General features: G+C 39.3%; 1 protein-coding gene across 5 annotated transcripts in view; it reads left to right on the top strand.

The window, feature by feature from the left end:
• The window catches only part of GAPVD1 (GTPase activating protein and VPS9 domains 1), a 69,803-nt gene that overhangs the window by 35,060 nt on the left and 15,214 nt on the right, over window positions 1-19,529 (top strand). For 2 of the 5 annotated variants that reach the window (XM_010844060.1, XM_010844063.1), the window contains exons 10-19: window positions 1,505-1,678; window positions 3,811-3,951; window positions 5,289-5,423; window positions 5,906-6,025; window positions 9,901-9,978; window positions 10,107-10,480; window positions 12,128-12,215; window positions 13,206-13,286; window positions 16,628-16,750; window positions 18,029-18,158. In XM_010844060.1, coding sequence (XP_010842362.1) covers window positions 1,505-1,678; window positions 3,811-3,951; window positions 5,289-5,423; window positions 5,906-6,025; window positions 9,901-9,978; window positions 10,107-10,480; window positions 12,128-12,215; window positions 13,206-13,286; window positions 16,628-16,750; window positions 18,029-18,158 — 1,444 coding nt within the window. The remainder of the gene's footprint in view (window positions 1-1,504; window positions 1,679-3,810; window positions 3,952-5,288; window positions 5,424-5,905; window positions 6,026-9,900; window positions 9,979-10,106; window positions 10,481-12,127; window positions 12,216-13,205; window positions 13,287-16,627; window positions 16,751-18,028; window positions 18,159-19,529) is intronic. The other 3 variants (XM_010844064.1, XM_010844065.1, XM_010844062.1) reach the window with 2 other exon arrangements.

Genomic DNA, 19,529 nt, shown 5'->3' on the forward strand with positions numbered 1-19,529 from the left:
GATCCTGTAAGCTGCATGGTGGAGTCAGAAAAAAAAAAGTGTTTAGTTGCTAAGTGGATTATTTAGGCTTAAATTACATAGAAGAACTAAAATGAATTGCTTGAATTGTGTGATACTTGGTATTTCAGTTCTGTAGTATTACAATTTTAAGCGGTGCTAAGATAAATTCTGAGGGCTCAAGGAACTTAGAATAGGCAGAAAATGGTAGGCAAATGATTAAAATTATCATAAAAGTGCATTGGCAGTTCTGGGTAAGAAATACATGTGGTTCAAAGTGTAGGGAAAAGCTTATAGGGAGAAAATACTAGCCTTGAAGCCTGGCTGGCATTGGCATTGGCTGAAACTAGAGATACTCTAGGTAAAGTAATATTAATAGTATAAGCAAGCTGGGAAACCATAGTACTCTCTCGGGAACTGTCAAGTAGGGTGATAATGTGAGGTTAGGATGAAAAGCAGATGGATCCCTGTTGTCCTTGTAGAAAAAGATCACTGGTGGATTTTATGGGAATGTTTATTGCCCTCAACTGGATTTGAGGCAATGACTTCAGTGGGTGTAAAAATCACCTGAGGAGTTAGGAAAAAAGGAAAAAAAAAGAAAAGGCATTTCCCATGTCTCATTTCTAGAAATCATGGTTTAATCTCTTTTTAGAAGGGAAAAGAGGGTTGCCAGTCAGGTTACATGTGGGTTGAATAAAAGTAAGGCTGAGTTTTACTGAATCAGTTTGTCACTGTGTTATTTAGGATTAAATTTTCTGCAAAAAGCAGAAACCTAAAATAATATTAGCTTAAGATGGAAGTTGAAAGAATATCACTTCTTTAACAAACCTTTTAGGTGATTCTGGTATTCTTTTTAAAAAATATTTATTTGGCTATGCCAGGTCTTGGTTGCAGCACGAAGGACCCTTAGTTACAGCTTGTGGGATGCAGTTCCCTGATCGAATCTGGACCCTCATGCATCTTGGATCACTTGTAGTCAAAGTAGGGAGCTCTGCTAATTTTAGCTGGGCGTCTATTGGTCAGTGGGGAGCTGGCTAGTCTAGGATGACCTTTCCTTTGTTCCGTGTGGTTCCTGCTCCCCTAAAAAGCTGGTTTCAGCTTGTCCTCGGGGCAGAAGCAAGGATGAGAGAGAGCAGATGCTTGTGAGATCTCTTGAAGCCTAACCTCGCAACTGGATCACTTCCTCTTTATCCTTTCAGACAGAGCAAGTTACCAGGCCCGTCCAGATTCGAAGAAGGGGGCATATATCCCAATTCTTGAACAGTGTCACACTACTGAGGACATGGAGACAGTAACTGACCAGAAGGGGGAGGACATATGTTGAGCTTGGTTCAGAGAGGGAAAGAGTACATCCATGAGGGAATAATTCCGTGTTTTGGTACTGTGTGCTGAATGTTCGTGTTCAAATACATAACTTGGAGTTCAAACACATAAAGTTCTTTAAAGTTGATTTTAAAAATGGTAGCTATGCTGTGAGTTTTAAAGTGCTTAATTTTGCTTTTGCTAGCTACCACGCAGGATAATCTTGATGATAAGCTCCGGAAGTTTGAAATCCGTGACATGATGGGACTGACGGATGACAGGGATATATCAGAAACAGTGAGTGAGACGTGGAGTACGGATGTCTTGGGAAGTGATTTTGACCCTAACATTGATGAAGATCGCTTGCAAGAAATCGCAGGTAACTGCTGGTGAATGTCTCTGGAAGATTGCTGTTCGGTTATTCGTATCCACCCACCCCTCATGGGAGGGAGCTTCCGTGCTCTAACATGGTGTGTATGTTAATAACTGGAAAACTGAGATAATTGTATGTGACAAGGCATTTGTGTATTTTTTTTTTCTCTTTATTGAAATATAGGTAGTGTTTTCTCTGTCTGCATTTAAGGGTTCTTCCCCATACAAAAAAGAAGAACCAATCTTTTGAATTATCTTCTTGTCAATTCTTGTTTACAGAGCCTAGGATATGTTCTTAGTCTATGATTAGCATATTCTTTTGAAACTAAACACTTTGCCTTAAAATGAAAATTCTTATGGGTTATAGCCGTAAAGCCTTTCAGAGTAATATATTGAGATTCTCTAAAACCTGAATTCACTTCTGGAAGGTTTAATTCTGCTCCAAGGAAGGAACAGTTTTCTCTTTTTCTGTTTTTCTAGTATCAGGTTTATCGAGATACAGTTTCCATATGTTAAAAGTTACCTTTTTAAGGATAGTGTTCTGTCCCTTCTGAAAGAGTCACACAGTCTTGTAATCACCATCTTTATTTTCTTTTTAAATCATGGACCATTTCAAACAAATACAGGAGAGAACAGTACACTGAGCACCATTACCCGTCACCCAGATGCAACAGTACGCATACACACCTGGCCAGTTGTTTCATCTCTTCTCCCACCTTTTCATCCCCTCTCCTGATTATGTGATTATGTTTAGGCATGTTCCAGACATTATTTTATTTGTGATTATTTCATGACATATCTTTCATTTAAAAAATTTTAAATTTTACATCAGGGTATAGTTGATTTACAGTGTTTTGTTAGTTGTGATTCAGTTACACATACACATCTGTCTACTCTTTTCTAGATTCTTTTCCCATGGAGATTATTACAGAACATTGAGCAGAGTTCCCTGTGCTATATGATAGGTCCCTAATGACCATATATTCCATATATGGTAGTGTGCATATGCCAATCTCAAACTCTTAACTTATCCATCCCTGCCCCCCATCTTTTCCCCTTGGTAACTGTGACGTATCTTTAAAAGGTAACTTTTGCCAGTAACCTTTTTCCAAAAGTTCTTCATCTACTGAAATAGAAGTTTATTAGGTTTAATCAGAAGTAGTGGAGCGTTCTGAACTTGACTATTTTTAACACAGATGTACAACAATGTTTAATCTTTCTGTTTGTATTTTTAAGACGTTTAAATAGATTTCCCAATTGGTTTTGCATTATTTTGTTCCAGATGTCAAAGTGAGAAGTTTATTAGGTTTAATCAGAAGTAGTGGAGTGTTCTGAACTTGACTATTTTTAACACAGATGTACAACAATGTTTAATCTTTCTGTTTGTATTTTTAAGACGTTTAAATAGATTTCCCAATTGGTTTTGCATTATTTTGTTCCAGATGTCAAAGTGAGAAGTTTATTAGGTTTAATCAGAAGTAGTGGAGTGTTCTGAACTTGACTATTTTTAACACAGATGTACAACAATGTTTAATCTTTCTGTTTGTATTTTTAAGACGTATAAATAGATTTCCCAATTGGTTTTGCATTATTTTGTTCCAGATGTCAAAGTGATATTTTTCCTATAGGTGAACTGTATTTGGGCAATAAGTTGTATTTGCAGTTGAGTGAATGCTACAAAGGAGATGTGTATTTTCCTGCAAATATACTTTATTGCTCTGAATATGTGGTTAATGTGCCAGAAAAAAACGTTTGGCCAGTATAACTTTCTGTGGTTAAATGTCTCTGAGTGTTTTTAATCCCTGAAGGACTATAATTATTAGAGAAGTGCTGAGGACACACAAAATTTGCTGAAAAACAAGAGTTAAAGCTCGTTGCAATGACTTGACCTAATGAACTGTGTTTTCTCAGTGGAGACCAAGGTGAATAGTAGGAAACTGATGAAAAGGCATTCGTGCTATTGTGACCCAAGTGGGAAATGTGTGTTTTTAGTGGTTTTATTGATTGAAATTACTCTTACCTTGGCCTTTTTCTTGTGAGTAGAGAGATGTTGTTAGCTTCGTGTTTGCCCTTTTTCCTTCATCACTGCTCTTTCCCTGAGGATCTTTGTTAACCCTTTGCTCCCCGTTGGTTATGCAGGTGCAGCAGCAGAGAACATGTTAGGCAGTTTACTGTGCCTGCCAGGTTCGGGGTCAGTGCTTCTTGACCCCTGCACTGGTTCCACCATATCAGAGACAACAAGCGAAGCTTGGAGTGTAGAGGTATTGCCAAGTGACTCAGGTTAGTATGCTGTCATTGTTTGCTTTTGATTTGCACAGAAGTTTTAAATGTAAGGCATCCTAATTTCTATATTATGTATACCTTTTGTCAGATATACGTTTGACAAGTATGAGGCAATAACATTGCTAAAAACTTCAAATGATAAATTAGTTTAGGATGTTTTGCATCCATCAAGAAAAAATGTAGTTGGATGGCAGAGGCTGATAACAGGTGCTTTCTGACTTGGTTCATTTATCTTGAAAGCAGTTGTTAGTAACTCATCAGGATTCTATGTGGGACATTGAGTTCAATGTCTCTTACTAACTTACTGCAAGAGAAGAATAGCAGCACAGCTTGAACCTTGAGTGGTTGAATACCTGGTAATAAGCATGTTTAGATTTGGAGAATTTAACCCAAAGATACCGAATGTATTTTTGAAATGCATTGAAATTGAGACTCTGGAATCCCAAGAATTCTTTTGTGCAGGGTTATTATAAACGTGGCGGTGGTTTAGTTGCTCAGTCCTGTCCAACTCTTGCAGCCCCATGGACTGCAGCCTGCTAGGTGTATTTTGTACTTTCTCTTATGTATTGCATTTCTGCTTTTTTTCTGCTTATAAATTTAAATCCTTGGCTTCAACTAAGTATCAACTACCAGGATGCAAATATAAGCAACTGGGTATCTGAATTACATTCTGTTTCATCTGCTTGGCTCAAAAATATGAAGTGATTTTGATATGTGTTTTTTAACCTTACCACATTCAGACATGCTGACCTGTCCATAAGGAGACGGTAGGATTAGCTCACTGCCAAGCATCCAGGAAAGTGAAAGTGAAGTCGCTCAGTCGTTTCCGACTCTTAATGACCCCATGGACTGTAGCCTACCAGGCTCCTCTGTCCATGGGTTTTCCAGGCAAGACTACTGGAGTGGACTGCCATTTCTTTCTCCAGGGGATCTTCCCAACCCAGGGATCGAACGCGGGTCTCCTGCATTGCAGACATGTGCTTTACCATCTGAGCCACCATTGGAGTTATTTTTTTAGAAAGTGGTTGATTTAATGGCAGGCTCGCCTGTATTCTTTAGTTTACTTAACCAGAAGAAAAAATACTCTGAGATTAGTGATCTGGAAGCAGAGTTTTCATCTGTTCACAGTGAACTGGCCTGTATCGGGATAAAAACCACAACCTTGACTTCTTTAACACTTGATCTAACTGGCTTTGCTAACTGGCCCAGACTTGGAAGTCTGTTTGCACTGAGTCTGTTCATGCCCCAGTAGCTTTCTTCATCTGGGTCACAAAAGCTGAAACTGTGATGTGCTAGCAGAATCACTAATGTGGTACCTCACTTCTTCTGCTTAGAGGCCCCAGATCTAAAGCAGGAAGAGCGACTGCAGGAACTGGAGAGCTGTTCTGGACTGGGTAGCACATCTGATGATACGGATGTCAGGGAGGTCAGTTCCCGCCCCAGCACACCAGGCCTCAGTGTTGTGTCGGGTATGTCTGTCTTGTTTTAAGGAATAAGGACTTGAAGGTGTGTTCCCACTTTCCCCTTTATAAAGTCAATAGCAAAGATATATATTTTGTTTAAGATCTGAGTAACTCCCAGGAAACAGTTATTTCTTCAGGATCTGACATCTGTGAGAAGTTACTATGTGCCTTTATAGAACTTGTCAGAGTGGTTGATAGACAGTGTGTGTGTGTTCCCTCTATAACTATCTGTTCTTGGTAGCCTCTGCTACTGTATTTAGCTGTCGTGTGGTAATTCTGATTATGTTGTACAAATCAAAGTAAATATATTTAAGCAATAGTACGAGAAAGGATATAATACCAAACAACTCCCTTGTAAAGAACTGGGACACAAAAGAATGTGAGACTATATACATTTCTCCAAACTTCATATACTTTTTGTGTGGTTATTTTGTTGTTCTTGCTGTTAATTTTTTTACCATATATGTATATTTTTTTTTTTTCTGAAGGCATAAGTGCAACCTCTGAGGATATTCCCAATAAGATTGAAGATCTGAGATCTGAGTGCAGCTCTGATTTTGGGGGTAAAGATTCTGTCACTAGTCCAGACATGGATGAAGTCACCCATGGTAAGAAGGGGAAATGAGAATGACTTTTATTAATAGAAATGATCACATCCATGACTGAAACTGTCAACCTTAACACATTGCTGATGGTGATATCAATTGTTATACATCTTTGGGGCATTATGTGTATAAGGCCTTAAAATAAGGTTCACAGACTAAATTTCATTCAGTTAATCCATTGTAGGAATCAGTCGTAAGGAAACAGTTGATGTATGGAGAAAGTCTTAGGCACCAAGATATTCTTCATAATATTTATATTGGCAGAAAACTTAAAACAACCTAAGAACTGAAAAATAGAATGGCTAAGTGAATTTTGAAGTAACCACTTATTAGAACTTGCACAGCTGTTTTTTAAATACTTTAAAGAATATGAAATAATTTGGAGAAATACCTAGAACATAATATCACTTGGAAATTTTATCTTAAAGCATTTTATATATAAGATAATAAAATGTAAAAAAAAAAAAAACCTATCCTAAAGAAAGCACTGGGAAGAAGTACCAGAGTGCCAGTAAGTAGTGATTTTATATACTGTGTAATGGTTTTTTTTTTTAATTTGTTTTTTAATTGAAGGATAATTGCTTTACAGGATTTGGGTACTGGGTTTTGAAGTACTTTTATTTTTACATTTTTGTTTATTCTAAACCAAGGTTTCTTACCTCAACACTATGGCATTTTGAGCCAGGTGATTCTTTGCTGTGGGGCCTGTCCTATGCATTGTAGCATGTTTAGCAGCATCTCTGGCCTCTGTTGGAAGCGTACCATCCCCTTCTTGTGCAGTCATGACAACCAAAAGTAAAAGTTGCTCAGTCGTGTCTGACTCTTTGTGACCCTGTGGACTATACAGTCATGGAATTCTCCAGGCTAGAATACTGGAGTTGGTAGCCTTTCCCTTCTCCAGGGCATCTTCCCAACCCAGGGATTGAACCCAGGTCTCCCACATTTCAAGCGGATTCTTTACCAGCTGATCCACAAGGGAAACCCAAGAATACTGGAGTGGGTAGGTAGCCTATCCTTTCTCCAGCAGATCTTCCTAACCCAGGAATTGAACTGGGATTGCCTGCATTGCAGGCAGCTTCTTTACCAACTGAGCTATCGGGGAACAACCAAAAATCATTGCCAAATGATCACTTCGGTGGTACAGTAAGCCCCAGTTGAGAACCACTGTTCTAAACCAGCAGTTTTCAGAGTGTCGTGTCCATGGTCCACTGAGGGCCCTTATGACCTCTCAAGGGGTTGGGGAGGTATGAGGTCAAAACTGGTTTCATATAGTAAAAGGTTATTGTCCTTTGTACCATACTGACGTTGCACTGATAGTACACAAGCAAAGATGGGTAAATTTGCCGAGGCCTTTAGGACAAAGCAGGACAGCAGGACCAGGCTACCAGTCACTGTATTCTTTTCTCAGAGTTAAAAAAAAATAAAAGTTTTACTTATGAATGTGTTTGATAAAGCAGTAAAAAGTATTTAATTTTATATCTCAACCCTTGAGTACACATCTGTCTAATATTCTGAAGACACAGGAAATATCCCTAATGGATTTTTGCTGCATTCTGAAATATGATGGCATGTCTAAGGAAAAGCTTATATGATTGAGTTATGAGCTGAAGTAGCTGTTTTTTTTTTCTTTTTTCATTGTTTGTTTTTTCATGAAACATCATTTTTACTTGAAAGAATGATAAGCTGTAGTTATTGGTACTTGGGTATTTGGCAGACATTTCTTGAAAATTAACAAAATGAGCCTGTTATTTCAAGGAAAACAACTTACAGGGTAGAGTTTGTTGCCAGTGATAAAATTCAGGCTTTCAGATAGAAGTCAGAATTTTTGAAAGCTTTGTGTCTACCTCCATGAGCATGACAGATTACTGCTATTTAAAAACTTTTCTGATGAGATTGGTGGTGATACTGAGAGTGTCATTTTTTCTGGATATTATATGATGAATGGTGTCAACATTTGGAAGATCTGCATTTATCTAGTTGAACCAATATTTTCCAGATGACCAACACATGATGTAACAAAATCATGCTTGGGTAAAAGATTCCTTCAAAGTGCAAGACAGACCACTTGAATTTTAATGTAACAGTACAAAAAAGTTCGTTGGTCTGGTTTCAGCTTCCAAATTGTAGCTAACCTTTAAAAAATAGTTACTACTGCCAAGGTTTGGTATAGTATTTGAAGAATAATATCCACAGTTTCCTGAAAAGGCTGTTAAAATATTATCTCCTTTCTACTTGCATATCTGTGTGTGATCAGCTTTTCCTTATATACGTCAACCACAACAGCACAGTGCAACAGATGGAAAGCAGAAGCAGATAGGAGAATTTAGCTGTGTTCTATGAAGGAATTTGCAAAAATGTAAACGTGTCACTCTTCTGGCTTTTTATTTTGGAAAATATAGTTACTCCTCACCTAAAAAGGTTATTTGTGTTACCATTTAATGAGTGTATTCAATTGAATTAATATATGTAACATTTTAATATAAAATTTATCAAAAGTTTAAATGTGTTTTATTTATATATTATTTTCAGTTTTAATTGCTAGTATGGTTAACTATATTAGATATAACCAACCTTATATGAGATATATAAGATATATCTTATTATATATCTTATAATATATCTTATATTAGTTATATATTATATATAACCTTACATATAAGTAAGGTTTTAGGGTTAAGAAATTGTAAGGGACTTTCCTGGCAGCCCAGTGGTTGAGACGCCACACTTCCACTGTCAGGTATGTGGGTTGGAACCTGGGTGGAGAACTAAGATACCACGTGCTGTGTGGTGCAGCCAAAATATAAAAAAATAATTTAAAGAAATTAAGCATGTTTTACATGACCTAAGACCAAAATCTTGAAAACTGATAATTCTAAGCTATCTTTCCTAATGATAAACTATTTCTGTAGTTTTTAGAAAGGAAAGTAATTATAAGACAGAACAAAAGGAAAATCAAATGGAAAAATCATACTATCATTCATTATCAAAAAAGAACTCAGACTAGAAAGTTTAGAGCAAGAGTTTCTTTCATATATTTGTGAGTTTTAGTCTCTGCATACTTATGTGTTTTAATAGTCTCTCATTTTGATTGTTTAGACATATGCTTAGAGGGGGCTTCCTAGGTGGCACAGGTGTCAAGAATCTGCCTGCCAATGCAGGATATGCAAGAGACATGGGTTCAATCCCTGGGTTGGGGAGATCCTCTAGACTAGGAAATGGCAACCTGTCCCAGTATTCTTGCCTGGAAAATTCCATGGACAGAGGAGCCTGGTGGGCTACAGTCCATGGGGTCGCAAAGAGTCGGACATGACTGAGCGACTGAGCACTCATGCTCAGAGGAATCATCTTTTACTCTGTAGCTTTAAAATAACGTATTTTAGAGGTTCAAGTTTGTTTTGTGGTATAATGTAGCTTGACTCACTTTTGTTATGAGTTCTCTGTTGCTGAGAACAATAGTGAATTTCAAGTTTTAGAACTTTTAATTTATGCTCCTTCTGTAGGTAGTATTGTCTTTGTTTTTATAGGTGAAGGCAAAGTGGACTCAGGAAACTTAAAACATTCTGAAAGTTTTGATGATTTTCATCTTCTGACTCTGCTCTTTGCAATAACCACAATATAATTTGGCCATTAAAAGTAATAGGCATATGGATACTAGACCACTTAAACATAATTAAAATCCATGTATGTAGATAAAAACCTAAAGTGAATTTGACGTAATCAGAATATACTATTTATTAGACTGTTTTTTCTGGTATGCCCCTCAAGTTCTGATTGGTCAAAAAGGAAACCTGTGGAAGAGAGAGCCTTTTTCGCTGCGTGGAGACCGCCTCTGAGTCATGACTCCTGAGTTGGTCACACCGTCTGCCCGTGTCTTTCAGGTGCCCACCAGCTGACCTCTCCTCCGTCTCAGTCAGAGTCTCTGCTTGCCATGTTTGATCCATTGTCTTCGCACGAAGGTAAAGTAGTCGGGTGAACTTTCTGGCTCCTGTTCTATCACGGCCAGAAGAGCAGAACTACAACCCCTTTGTTCATGCCTTTTGGGACCAGTTGTGTCTCAGCTGAGAACGTTTTTCCTGTGTTGCAGGGGGAGCTTCTGCTGTGGTAAGGCCGAAAGTTCACTATGCCCGGCCGTCGCACCCACCCCCAGACCCCCCGATCCTGGAAGGAGCTGTGGGAGGAAACGAGGCCAGGTTGCCTACCTTCGGTTCCCATATCCTGACTCCAGCTGAGATGGAGGCGTTTAAGCAAAGGCACTCGTACCCCGAGAGATTAGTTCGCAGCAGGAGCTCCGACGTCGTGTCTTCTGTCCGGCGCCCGATGAGCGACCCCAGCTGGAACCGACGCCCAGGGAATGAAGAGCGAGAACTCCCTCCAGCCGCAGCCATTGGTGCTACTTCTTTGGTGGCTGCGCCTCACTCTTCATCTTCATCCCCGAGTAAGGACTCCTCAAGAGGAGAGGTACGGGACACAGGCCATGCAGAAGAGCTTGCTCGTTATGGTCAGCTGCAGTTAGTGTTCCATCTGCCTAGTTCTCTTGATACCTGAAATTAATGCGGAATATATAAATCTAGGGTGAAGGAGGGACAGTAGTCATGTCTAAAGGTGGTTTGTCAGTCTGGTATGTCCAGCACCTTAACCCATTAAAAAAATCCCTCTACTTTGGTTTTGTAGTATCTTGCATTTTTATGATACTTTTAACTTTTCTACAAGTGATTTTGTATCTCATTTAAACCTCACGGTTTCCGTCAGAGATGGATAGAGGAACTGCTTTTTTTCTTTTTCCAATAAGTTATTATTTTTAATTTTTCAGCACTCACAGGGTTACTAAAAAAAGTTGGAATGAGACACAAAGAGCCTCCCTCCCCCAGCCTTGTGAGACTTAGGTGCCAACCCGATGCTCCAGTGCATATTTCTCTATCTTTCTATGTAGAGAAACATTTCCAGTTCAAGAACAGCAGAATTCATGTCTCTCATTCTGTGTTTGCAATTCCCTTCTCCAGCAGTGAGAAGCCTGCTTTCATGATTCTTCATGTAGGTACTTAATTGATGAGTCTCCCTCATGTAATGAATATCCCACCCCCACCACTGAACCCTCCCTGGGTGCCCTCATTTCCCTTCTTAGGTTCTGATATCCCATTCACATGGATGCCCTCAGAGAAGGTATTTTTAGTTCCAATTTTGTAGATGAGAAAACAAAAATAAAATGATTTGTCTAGGGTCATATCATAGATTAGTAAAGGAATTATAGTCTCTGCTTTTTGACATGTAGTCTTAATGATAACTCATAATTGATGGTCAAAGCAGCAACTTTGCAATTGGTCACATCTAGCTTTGAGCAGCTGTGCCACATCCAGTCTGAATAACTTTGGGGAACGTGGGGAGATAACCTTTTTTAGCCTCATATTTCTCATCTATAAAGAGGGCTTAGTAATAATATTTATTTCCTGAGACTATAAATATTATTGTTAAGCCCTTTTGCTGCCCTGGTAGCTCAGACAGTAAAGAATGTGCCTGCAATGCAGGAGACCCAGGTTTGATCCCTGGGTCAGGAAGATACCCTGGAGGAGGGTATGGCAACCCATTCCAGGATTCTTGCCTGGAGAATCCCATGGACAGAGGAGCCTTGCAGGCTATAGTCCGTGGGGTTGCAAAGAGTCAGACACGACTGAAGCCACTTAGCACCCACAAGGCTACTGTGAAGTTTAAATGAGGTAATACATGTTTTTCATTCAGTGTTTGGCACACAGTACCTACTTAGTTTTATTATTAATACTACTGCTACCTCTCTCCAAATCTCTAGATTTTATCTGCATTGCATTTAGTCATCCCTTATGAGTATTTATTGAGTGCCTACTCTATGCTGGACTCTATTACCCTTTTGGCTTACTGACAGTAGTGAGATAATGCCTGCCCTCAAGTAATCAATCAGTCTAGTGCTTGAAAGGTATACGTCTATGTTCCAGAAGCTGCCTGTACCACAATAAGAACAGTTTTGCTTTGAAGACAAATGAGTGGTTTTTGTATTTTACAGACTAACTAAAATCCTTTTCATAGTAATTTATCCTGCTGTCCAACTACAAATAAAACATCAAACTTTTTCTACAGACTGAAGAACGCAAAGATAGCGATGATGAGAAATCAGACAGGAACAGACCTTGGTGGAGAAAACGTTTTGTTTCTGCCATGCCCAAAGGTAATTTTATAAGATATCAGAATGCAATAATAGCAACAAGAAGCAAAGCCCCCAAATCTCTTTCAGAGAGCTAAAATTTCAACTCCTCTGGGAGGTTCTTGTGGGGCCTGAGTTTCATGCTGTTTTGAGGTTATAGAAAATGCTTTCACTCAGGTGAATGCTAAGGTACAGCTTTAGAAGTGATAGTTCCTGTTCTTTGCAGGAAGTGGCAATGGTTTCATAAATGAAAGTCAGGCAGGCCACAGTTGTTTAAATATTATATTCCATTGAAGTTAAACATGTAGGACTTTTGACATATGTATTGCTAATAATTACTGCAGGAAAAAGGGATGCTATTAATAAACGTTGAAAATTCATTCTTTACATTCTTGGAATAAACTTAAGCTTCTTATGTTTATAATCATTGAGAATGATAATACCCTGAATATTAGTGTTTATTCTGGAAGGCAGTTGTGTACATTGTTCGCTTTTTTTGTGTGAATAGCCTGGCATCATTCCAGTAGGTATTGAAATCTGAGTTGGCAAAAGCATCTCTTCTAGGAAGGAGAGATTATCCAGAACTAAAGGGAGGGGCTGCTTCCGAAGGCCGCTTCTCGGCACTGTGGTGCTCAGGAGCTGAGGAGCACTGCTCTCACGCCAGACTCAGGCCCACTAGAGGAGGAGAGAATGAGGCTCAGAGCTTTGAACGTGTTGTGTTTTTTTGAGCAGAGGTTAAGAGGCAGTGGTTTTGATTCAGTGCCAGTAGATTCCTGTTAAATCCTTCTTCCTGTGGCAGATGACCTCAAAGCAGATTCTGAAAACTTCTTTAAGAACCTTCAATGCTATGTTAAGAATGATAATCAGTGGACACTCGGGATTTCTTAGCTTTTAAACTTTTCACCTTCCTTCCACTTAGAAATGTTGGCACACCAGTTAACTCCAGAATGACTGCTGTCTGCCGAGTAGTGCAGTATGTTATATGTCACACTACTGACTTTATTTAATTTCCAGCTCCTATACCATTTAGAAAGAAAGAAAAACAAGAAAAAGACAAAGATGATCTGGGGCCTGACAGATTCTCAACACTCACAGGTTTGTAGACTCATGGACTTCCTGGCTCCTTCATTCCCAGAGCACATATTTCATAACACTTTCTCTTGGGTGCCATAAGCGTTGCCTTTTTAGACGAGTGTGTCTGTGTGTGTACAGTGGGGAGTATGTTCTCATAGCTCTGTGGTTTCCAGTTGGCGGCCACAGTGTGCTCTTCCTGCAGACCGCCACCACCATCATCATCCTCATTGTCATAACTTGCATTTATGATGAGGCCCCTGACCCTGAGCCTCTGGGCCTGCCCTAGCACCCGACATCTTAGTGGGATGACGACCTCCCATGCCTTTGAGGAAAGTGTGGTGACGGTTTCAGCGCTGTGCATGCCGTATCTTTGGATCACTGACGGTAGTTTCCTTTAACGTTGATTGTAGAAGTCTCAGTTTATTTCCATCTATAGTTCTTGATTATTCAGGATCACTGAAATTCTGTTTTACCTAATCATTTCCTTTTTTCCCCGAGAAGTGTTCAAACAACATCAGTAGATTTGTAAACTTGACCAGTTTTTTTACAGCTTGAATCATTTTAACATTGTTATCTGACCCAAGGAATATATAACTAGGGGTTGGGTTCTTACCTCATGCAGCATTTGTATTTTTGCAGCTTCTTTTTGGCATATTATGAATGAACACCCTGAAAGGAAAAAGTATGAGAGGTAGTATTGACAAGCCAACCATGAGTTTGATAGCTGTGTACTGTCTCCAGTGACTGCAGAGCGTCTGGAGGGAAATTAATTCCTCGTCTCTCTTTTTCTTGTGTTGATTTTTAAATTATGTTATCCTACTCAGGTAAAAAGAAGGTTTTTATTTAAAAATGGGATAAGTTTCAAAAGAACATCCTCCTCAAAGAGCTCAGCATAGTACAGGTAGAATCCCATTTCACCGCATAGCCCCATCATGTCTAGCTCTGAAATACATGTAGACGGTTCTATGTCCCGGCGTCCCTTCCTGTTTATTTAATGAAATGACTTTCCTGGAATAAAGGGCTTTTATCAGCAGTAGCTGTGCTTTCAGGCCAGGTTTCCTGCTGAGAGCAGTCAGGCCTCATTCAACCAGCAAACACTTGTTGAACATCTGACTCATGCCAGGCACTGTGCTAAGGGTTGTGGGTGTTAAGTCAAATCACACATGAATCTTGGCACTTAGTCTGATTGAGAAGAATTGGAAAGGCATAGTTTGGGCAAGATTTCCGTGTTTTCTTACCATGCTCCTCGTTTTAGAACACCACCACCATTTACAGAGTGGAATACTCAATGAAGAAATCTCAGGTTTTCAAAATGTTTGAATTAGTAACTTTGGAGAAGTTTTAAATTATTTTTTATTCGTGTCTTTAGGCAATACATTTTTATTAGTTCTTGGTGCCTAAAGGAGAAGCTAAGTTGACTAAGTTTTTCCCATAAAATATTCCATTTTGTTTGTGTTTGATTCAAGCAGTTTAGCTGCCCGACTGGTGCAGAAATTTCTACACACTCTTAATTAATGACTCACGGAAAAGTATCATTAAATCAATTTTTTGGAATGTTATGAATTTCTTAACAGTCTGTCCATCATCTCGCCACCTTTTCTTTTTTTCATATTCTCTCTGAATCTTTCCATACCTAGACACGGCTTTTCATGATTAAATCAGAGTTGTATCCTTTTACCACACGTTATTTCATAAACCCCCTCCCAGTTTCTCCTAGACATAGGTGGTTTTTTAATCATTATTGGCTCTTGGATCATCTATCATGATTTTATGGCAATGTAAACCATTTTCTTGCTTTTGGATATTTAATCATATGCAATTTTTTTTTTTTTTACTATGAAAAACTACTTAAGTTGGAACACTCATCCCCTTGTACATATAGCATTTTTTGTATGTTTTAGTTATTTGTTCTTGTTGTTTATTGTCCTCAGATAAATTTTTTTTAAGTGGCATTATAGAAATAAGGTTATAAGCAACATTATTGCTTTCACTATGTTTAGCCTTTTTTCAGAGCTTTCAACAGCACTCAAAACCAATAGCAGAAAGAAGATTTTGTAACAGTAAAGGTTTTGTAAGTTTTCATTTTGAAGATCATGTTTTTTTAGGACTTTCTTACCATGCATTGAAATTATTATAGCAGAAATTAAATTATTTTGGCAGTTGTTTCTCCCTACAGTTTTACCACAATTTTACAGAGACACAAACACTAAATATTGTTTTTTGTAGAAAGAGAAGAAGAGCCTGTGAGCATGCCACTTAACCTCTTTCTACTTAGATTTCCTTTTCTTGAAAATAGGGGTGGTAATGGTACCTCCCTTGTAGGGTTATTGTTCAGCACAGTTCCTGGCACGTGCTAAGCTCAGTAAATGTCAGCTGCTATTCACACTAGCTGCAGTTAACACATAGGAATATATACATTCTAGTGATTTTTAAAAAATATATGTTTTAAGACTTTTTTAAAAAATGGGATTCTACCAGAGTGTGGATATTACCTGCTTGGCCTAGATCTGTCTCAGGAATTCACATCTCACCGTGGAACTATGTTTTGTCCCATAGATCTGTAGCACTTCTTTGCTTTGTTAACTGTTAATTAGTGACATTGCCATCTGACTCCAGGAAAACATAACTGATGTGCTTATTTTGCTGACAGGATAGTGGGCCTGTCAGTACCTGTGATGGTGGTAAACCTTTTCTCTGTGTACGCCAGGTACAATTCAAGCACTCTCCCAGAATGTCTAGATTCTCTGGGAGTGCCTCTGACGCCACTGCATGCACAAAAGTGCTCTCTAGTCCAGCACCTGTAACTGTCATGGTGAGATTCAGTGAGATAGAATATGAATTACCTGAAGGTTTTAAATACGGTGTAGAGAGAAAAATTCATGAAGGAAAAGTGGAGGAAGGCATTTTAAAAGTATTTAAAAGGGTTAAGTTTTAAGTCTGAATACGTTTTTTTCCTCCTTCAGCATAGAGATGTCTGAATAAATGAAGCCTGAGTATAAAAACGCCTTGTTGGAAGTTCTGTTAGCATGCATTGCTAATAACAGTGATTTGAGTGTAAACACTGTAGGATCCCATCATCCATTCAGTCTGCACTGAACTGTTTGACAATGTCATGCAGAAATCTGACGATGATGAGAAAGTGGAGCTATTCGTCCCGACTTCATGCCTTGGCAAGGCTCTCAGACCTAGACCTGGGATGAGTAGGCAGCTGCATGGTGCCTCTTATAACACTGAGATATGTGCTCTTTTAAAGTCTTACCTCCTAATCCGCCTTTGGGATTATGCTACTGGTGTCGTACTAACATCAGAGTGGATGCAAACCAAGGGGCACTAATTCTCCTCCTCTTCTTTCCCTCCCGCAGATGATCCCAGCCCGAGACTCAGTGCACAGGCTCAGGTCGCTGAGGATATTCTGGACAAATACAGGAATGCCATCAAACGCACCAGCCCCAGTGAGGGAGCTCTGGCAAACTACGAAAGTGCAGGTGACCATCCTGATAAAGAACGGAATAGGAACTTTTATGTCACTGCCATGAAAGTGGTCTGAACTGAAAGTAGCCTCTTTCTTTTTTAACTTTTTCTTTTACATTGGAGTTAGTCAATTGACAGTGTAGTTTCAGGTGCACAGCAGAGCAACCCAGCCACATACACACGTATCCATACGTACACACGTATCCATACGTACACACGCGTATCCATACACACACACGTAGCCATACGTACACACGTAGCCATACGTACACACGCATATCCATACATACACACGTAGCCGTACGTACACACGTAGCCATACGTACACACGTATCCATTCTTCCAAGTAGCCCTTTAGTAGCTCCCGTAAACAGTTGTCAAAAAACCATGGTATAATCCCCAAGATTAATATTAGAGCGTCTCTGGAAGAGTCTCTGACAAACTGAACATGAGTTGGCTCAAGGCGGACTCACAGGAGCCTGAGAAAACCACCTACTCTTTTTAAGTTTTAAAATAACAAAAAAGTTGGAATAGTACAGTGAAGGTCTGTTATACTCCATCTGCCTAGACTTACCAGTTGTTAATGTTTTGCCACATTTTCTATATGTACTTTTTTCCTGAAGTATTTGAAATGATCTCCTAAGAATAGAGATTTTTTTTCCACATAGGCACAGTATCTTTATTACACTAAGGAACTTCTCATTTCTTTTGATTGTATACATGCATGTATTATCTAAATGGATAAATTAGAAACATAAAAATAACTGTGGGGGCACCATAGGTCTGTGCTGGCTGCATTTGTGAGTTTGTCCCCAGCTCATTCTCAGGTGGGGAGGATTGGGGGGGGTGTCCCTTGGAGTGAGGATGAGGGGTCTCAGTGTGGCCTGGCCGAGAGGGTCACAGCCAGCTCCTTCCTGACTGGGCAGGATTCCACGTCTGAAAAACGAGGGTGTTATATAAAATGATTTCTGAGACCCCCTTTTAGTTCTGTGGTTCAGTGATTGTGGTTACAGAGTATTATCTTTATTAAGTTAATAAAGGTTTTCATTGTTTTGGATTATAATTGGATAAGAAGTAAAATTATTCTCAATTGCTCTCTTGATATATTATCGTTGCAGGCAGTTTATTTATATGTTTGAAGTTTCTTTTTTTTTTTTTCCCTTTCTCTCTCAAAGAACTCTTTTCAGAAGGCACAGCTTAATTTATCGTTGAGTTGCTCTGAATACCTACCAGTACTAGAATATTCCGGATTAACTTGCTTATCCTTTTTGCGGGGGGTGGGATTTGTTTAGAAGTCATGGGTGACGGTGAAAGCGCACACGACTCTCCTCGTGACGAAACCCTGCAGAACATCTCCGCTGACGATCTCCCAGATTCTGCGAGCCAAGCGGCTCACCCTCAGGATTCAGCCTTCTCTTACAGGTATTTCTTGTATACGACTTAGAATCTTTGGGTTTGAATTTGTCATCACCATTGCAGTCACTTCAAGTCAGGTGTTTCTTTGAGTCCCTTAATAAACATGTAGAGCAGGGAGGTAAGAACGAAACGCTGTGCACTGAGAAGACTTTGCTCGCCTTGTGGATGTCATATACAAAGGCTTTAATTCAGAGAATGAAAAAGCCAAGCAAACCTCATGGGCTCACAGGGACCACATATTGTTGAGTAACCCACTTCCCCAGTAAGCCTACTGGAGCCCTCCCAGTTTATCATCTTCCTCATTCCCTCGATTTCTAACACAGTTTGAGAAAATGACTTTAGGAGCCTGAACAGTTGTGCACGGGCTTAGTTGCTCCAAGGCATGTGGGATCTTCCCGGATCAAGGATTGAACTCCTGTCTCCTGCATTGGCAGGCAGATTCTTTCCTACTGAGCCTCCAGGGAAGCCCCCGGATTATCAGTTTTAAAGCATTAATTATCTGTCCATCTCTCCGTTTCTGTCTGTCTTTCTAGCTTTTTAAACTTTTTATTTTGGAAACTTTCTAGCTTGTACAAAACGGGAAAGTACAGTGATGTACCCGTTCCCCAGATCTGTTACTCATACGTGGCCAGTATTGTTTCATGTTTACTTCCTCCCCCACTTAATTTAAGTAAACTCTTAATAGCATATCATTTTATTTACTTTTATTGAGGTATCGTTGATTTATAATATTGTTTAAGTTTCAGGGGTACAACATAGTGATTCACAATTTTAAAAGATTATACTCCATTTACAGTTATCATAAAATAATGACTATATTCCTTGTGCTGTACATATCATTTTTTCATTAAATATTATGGAGCTTTATACTTTTTTCCTATGGTAAAACGGCATGGGGTGTAGTGGGAGACAATTTTTATTTTCCAGCCATGATGTCACTGCTTTATATTTCGGAGTCTTTACAAAGTAGGCAAATATTACAGTTGATTGAGCTGATTCGTAAGTTACTCATTTTCAAGGAAGCAAACCATTAAGGTGGGTCTCAGAACCAGTCAGGTGAGGTGGACAAGTGATAATCCTGCAATAGGAGCAAACTCTGGCTTGCTCTCAGAGGTGTTTTGACTCCTTTTATTGGGAGGCAGCCTCAGCCATTCTGAAGAAGCTCTGATCCCCGCCCTCCAAGACCCTCCCAGCATGAAGGACTGCGTTGCTGAGGAGGGTGATGGCTTGCTGAAGGGTGCTCTGCCAGGTGGTAGCAGGAGGTTCAGTGGTCAGAAGTTGAGCGGGTTTTGGTTCAATACAAAGTTTTGATCAACATGGCAACAGAAAGGTCTTCTTGTCACAAGCTTGTCTTCTGGCAGGATCAACATTTCTTGA

Source organism: Bison bison, unplaced genomic scaffold (genome assembly GCF_000754665.1).
Source record: "Bison bison bison isolate TAMUID 2011002044 unplaced genomic scaffold, Bison_UMD1.0 scf7180017864193, whole genome shotgun sequence".
Taxonomy (NCBI): Eukaryota; Metazoa; Chordata; class Mammalia; order Artiodactyla; family Bovidae; genus Bison; species Bison bison.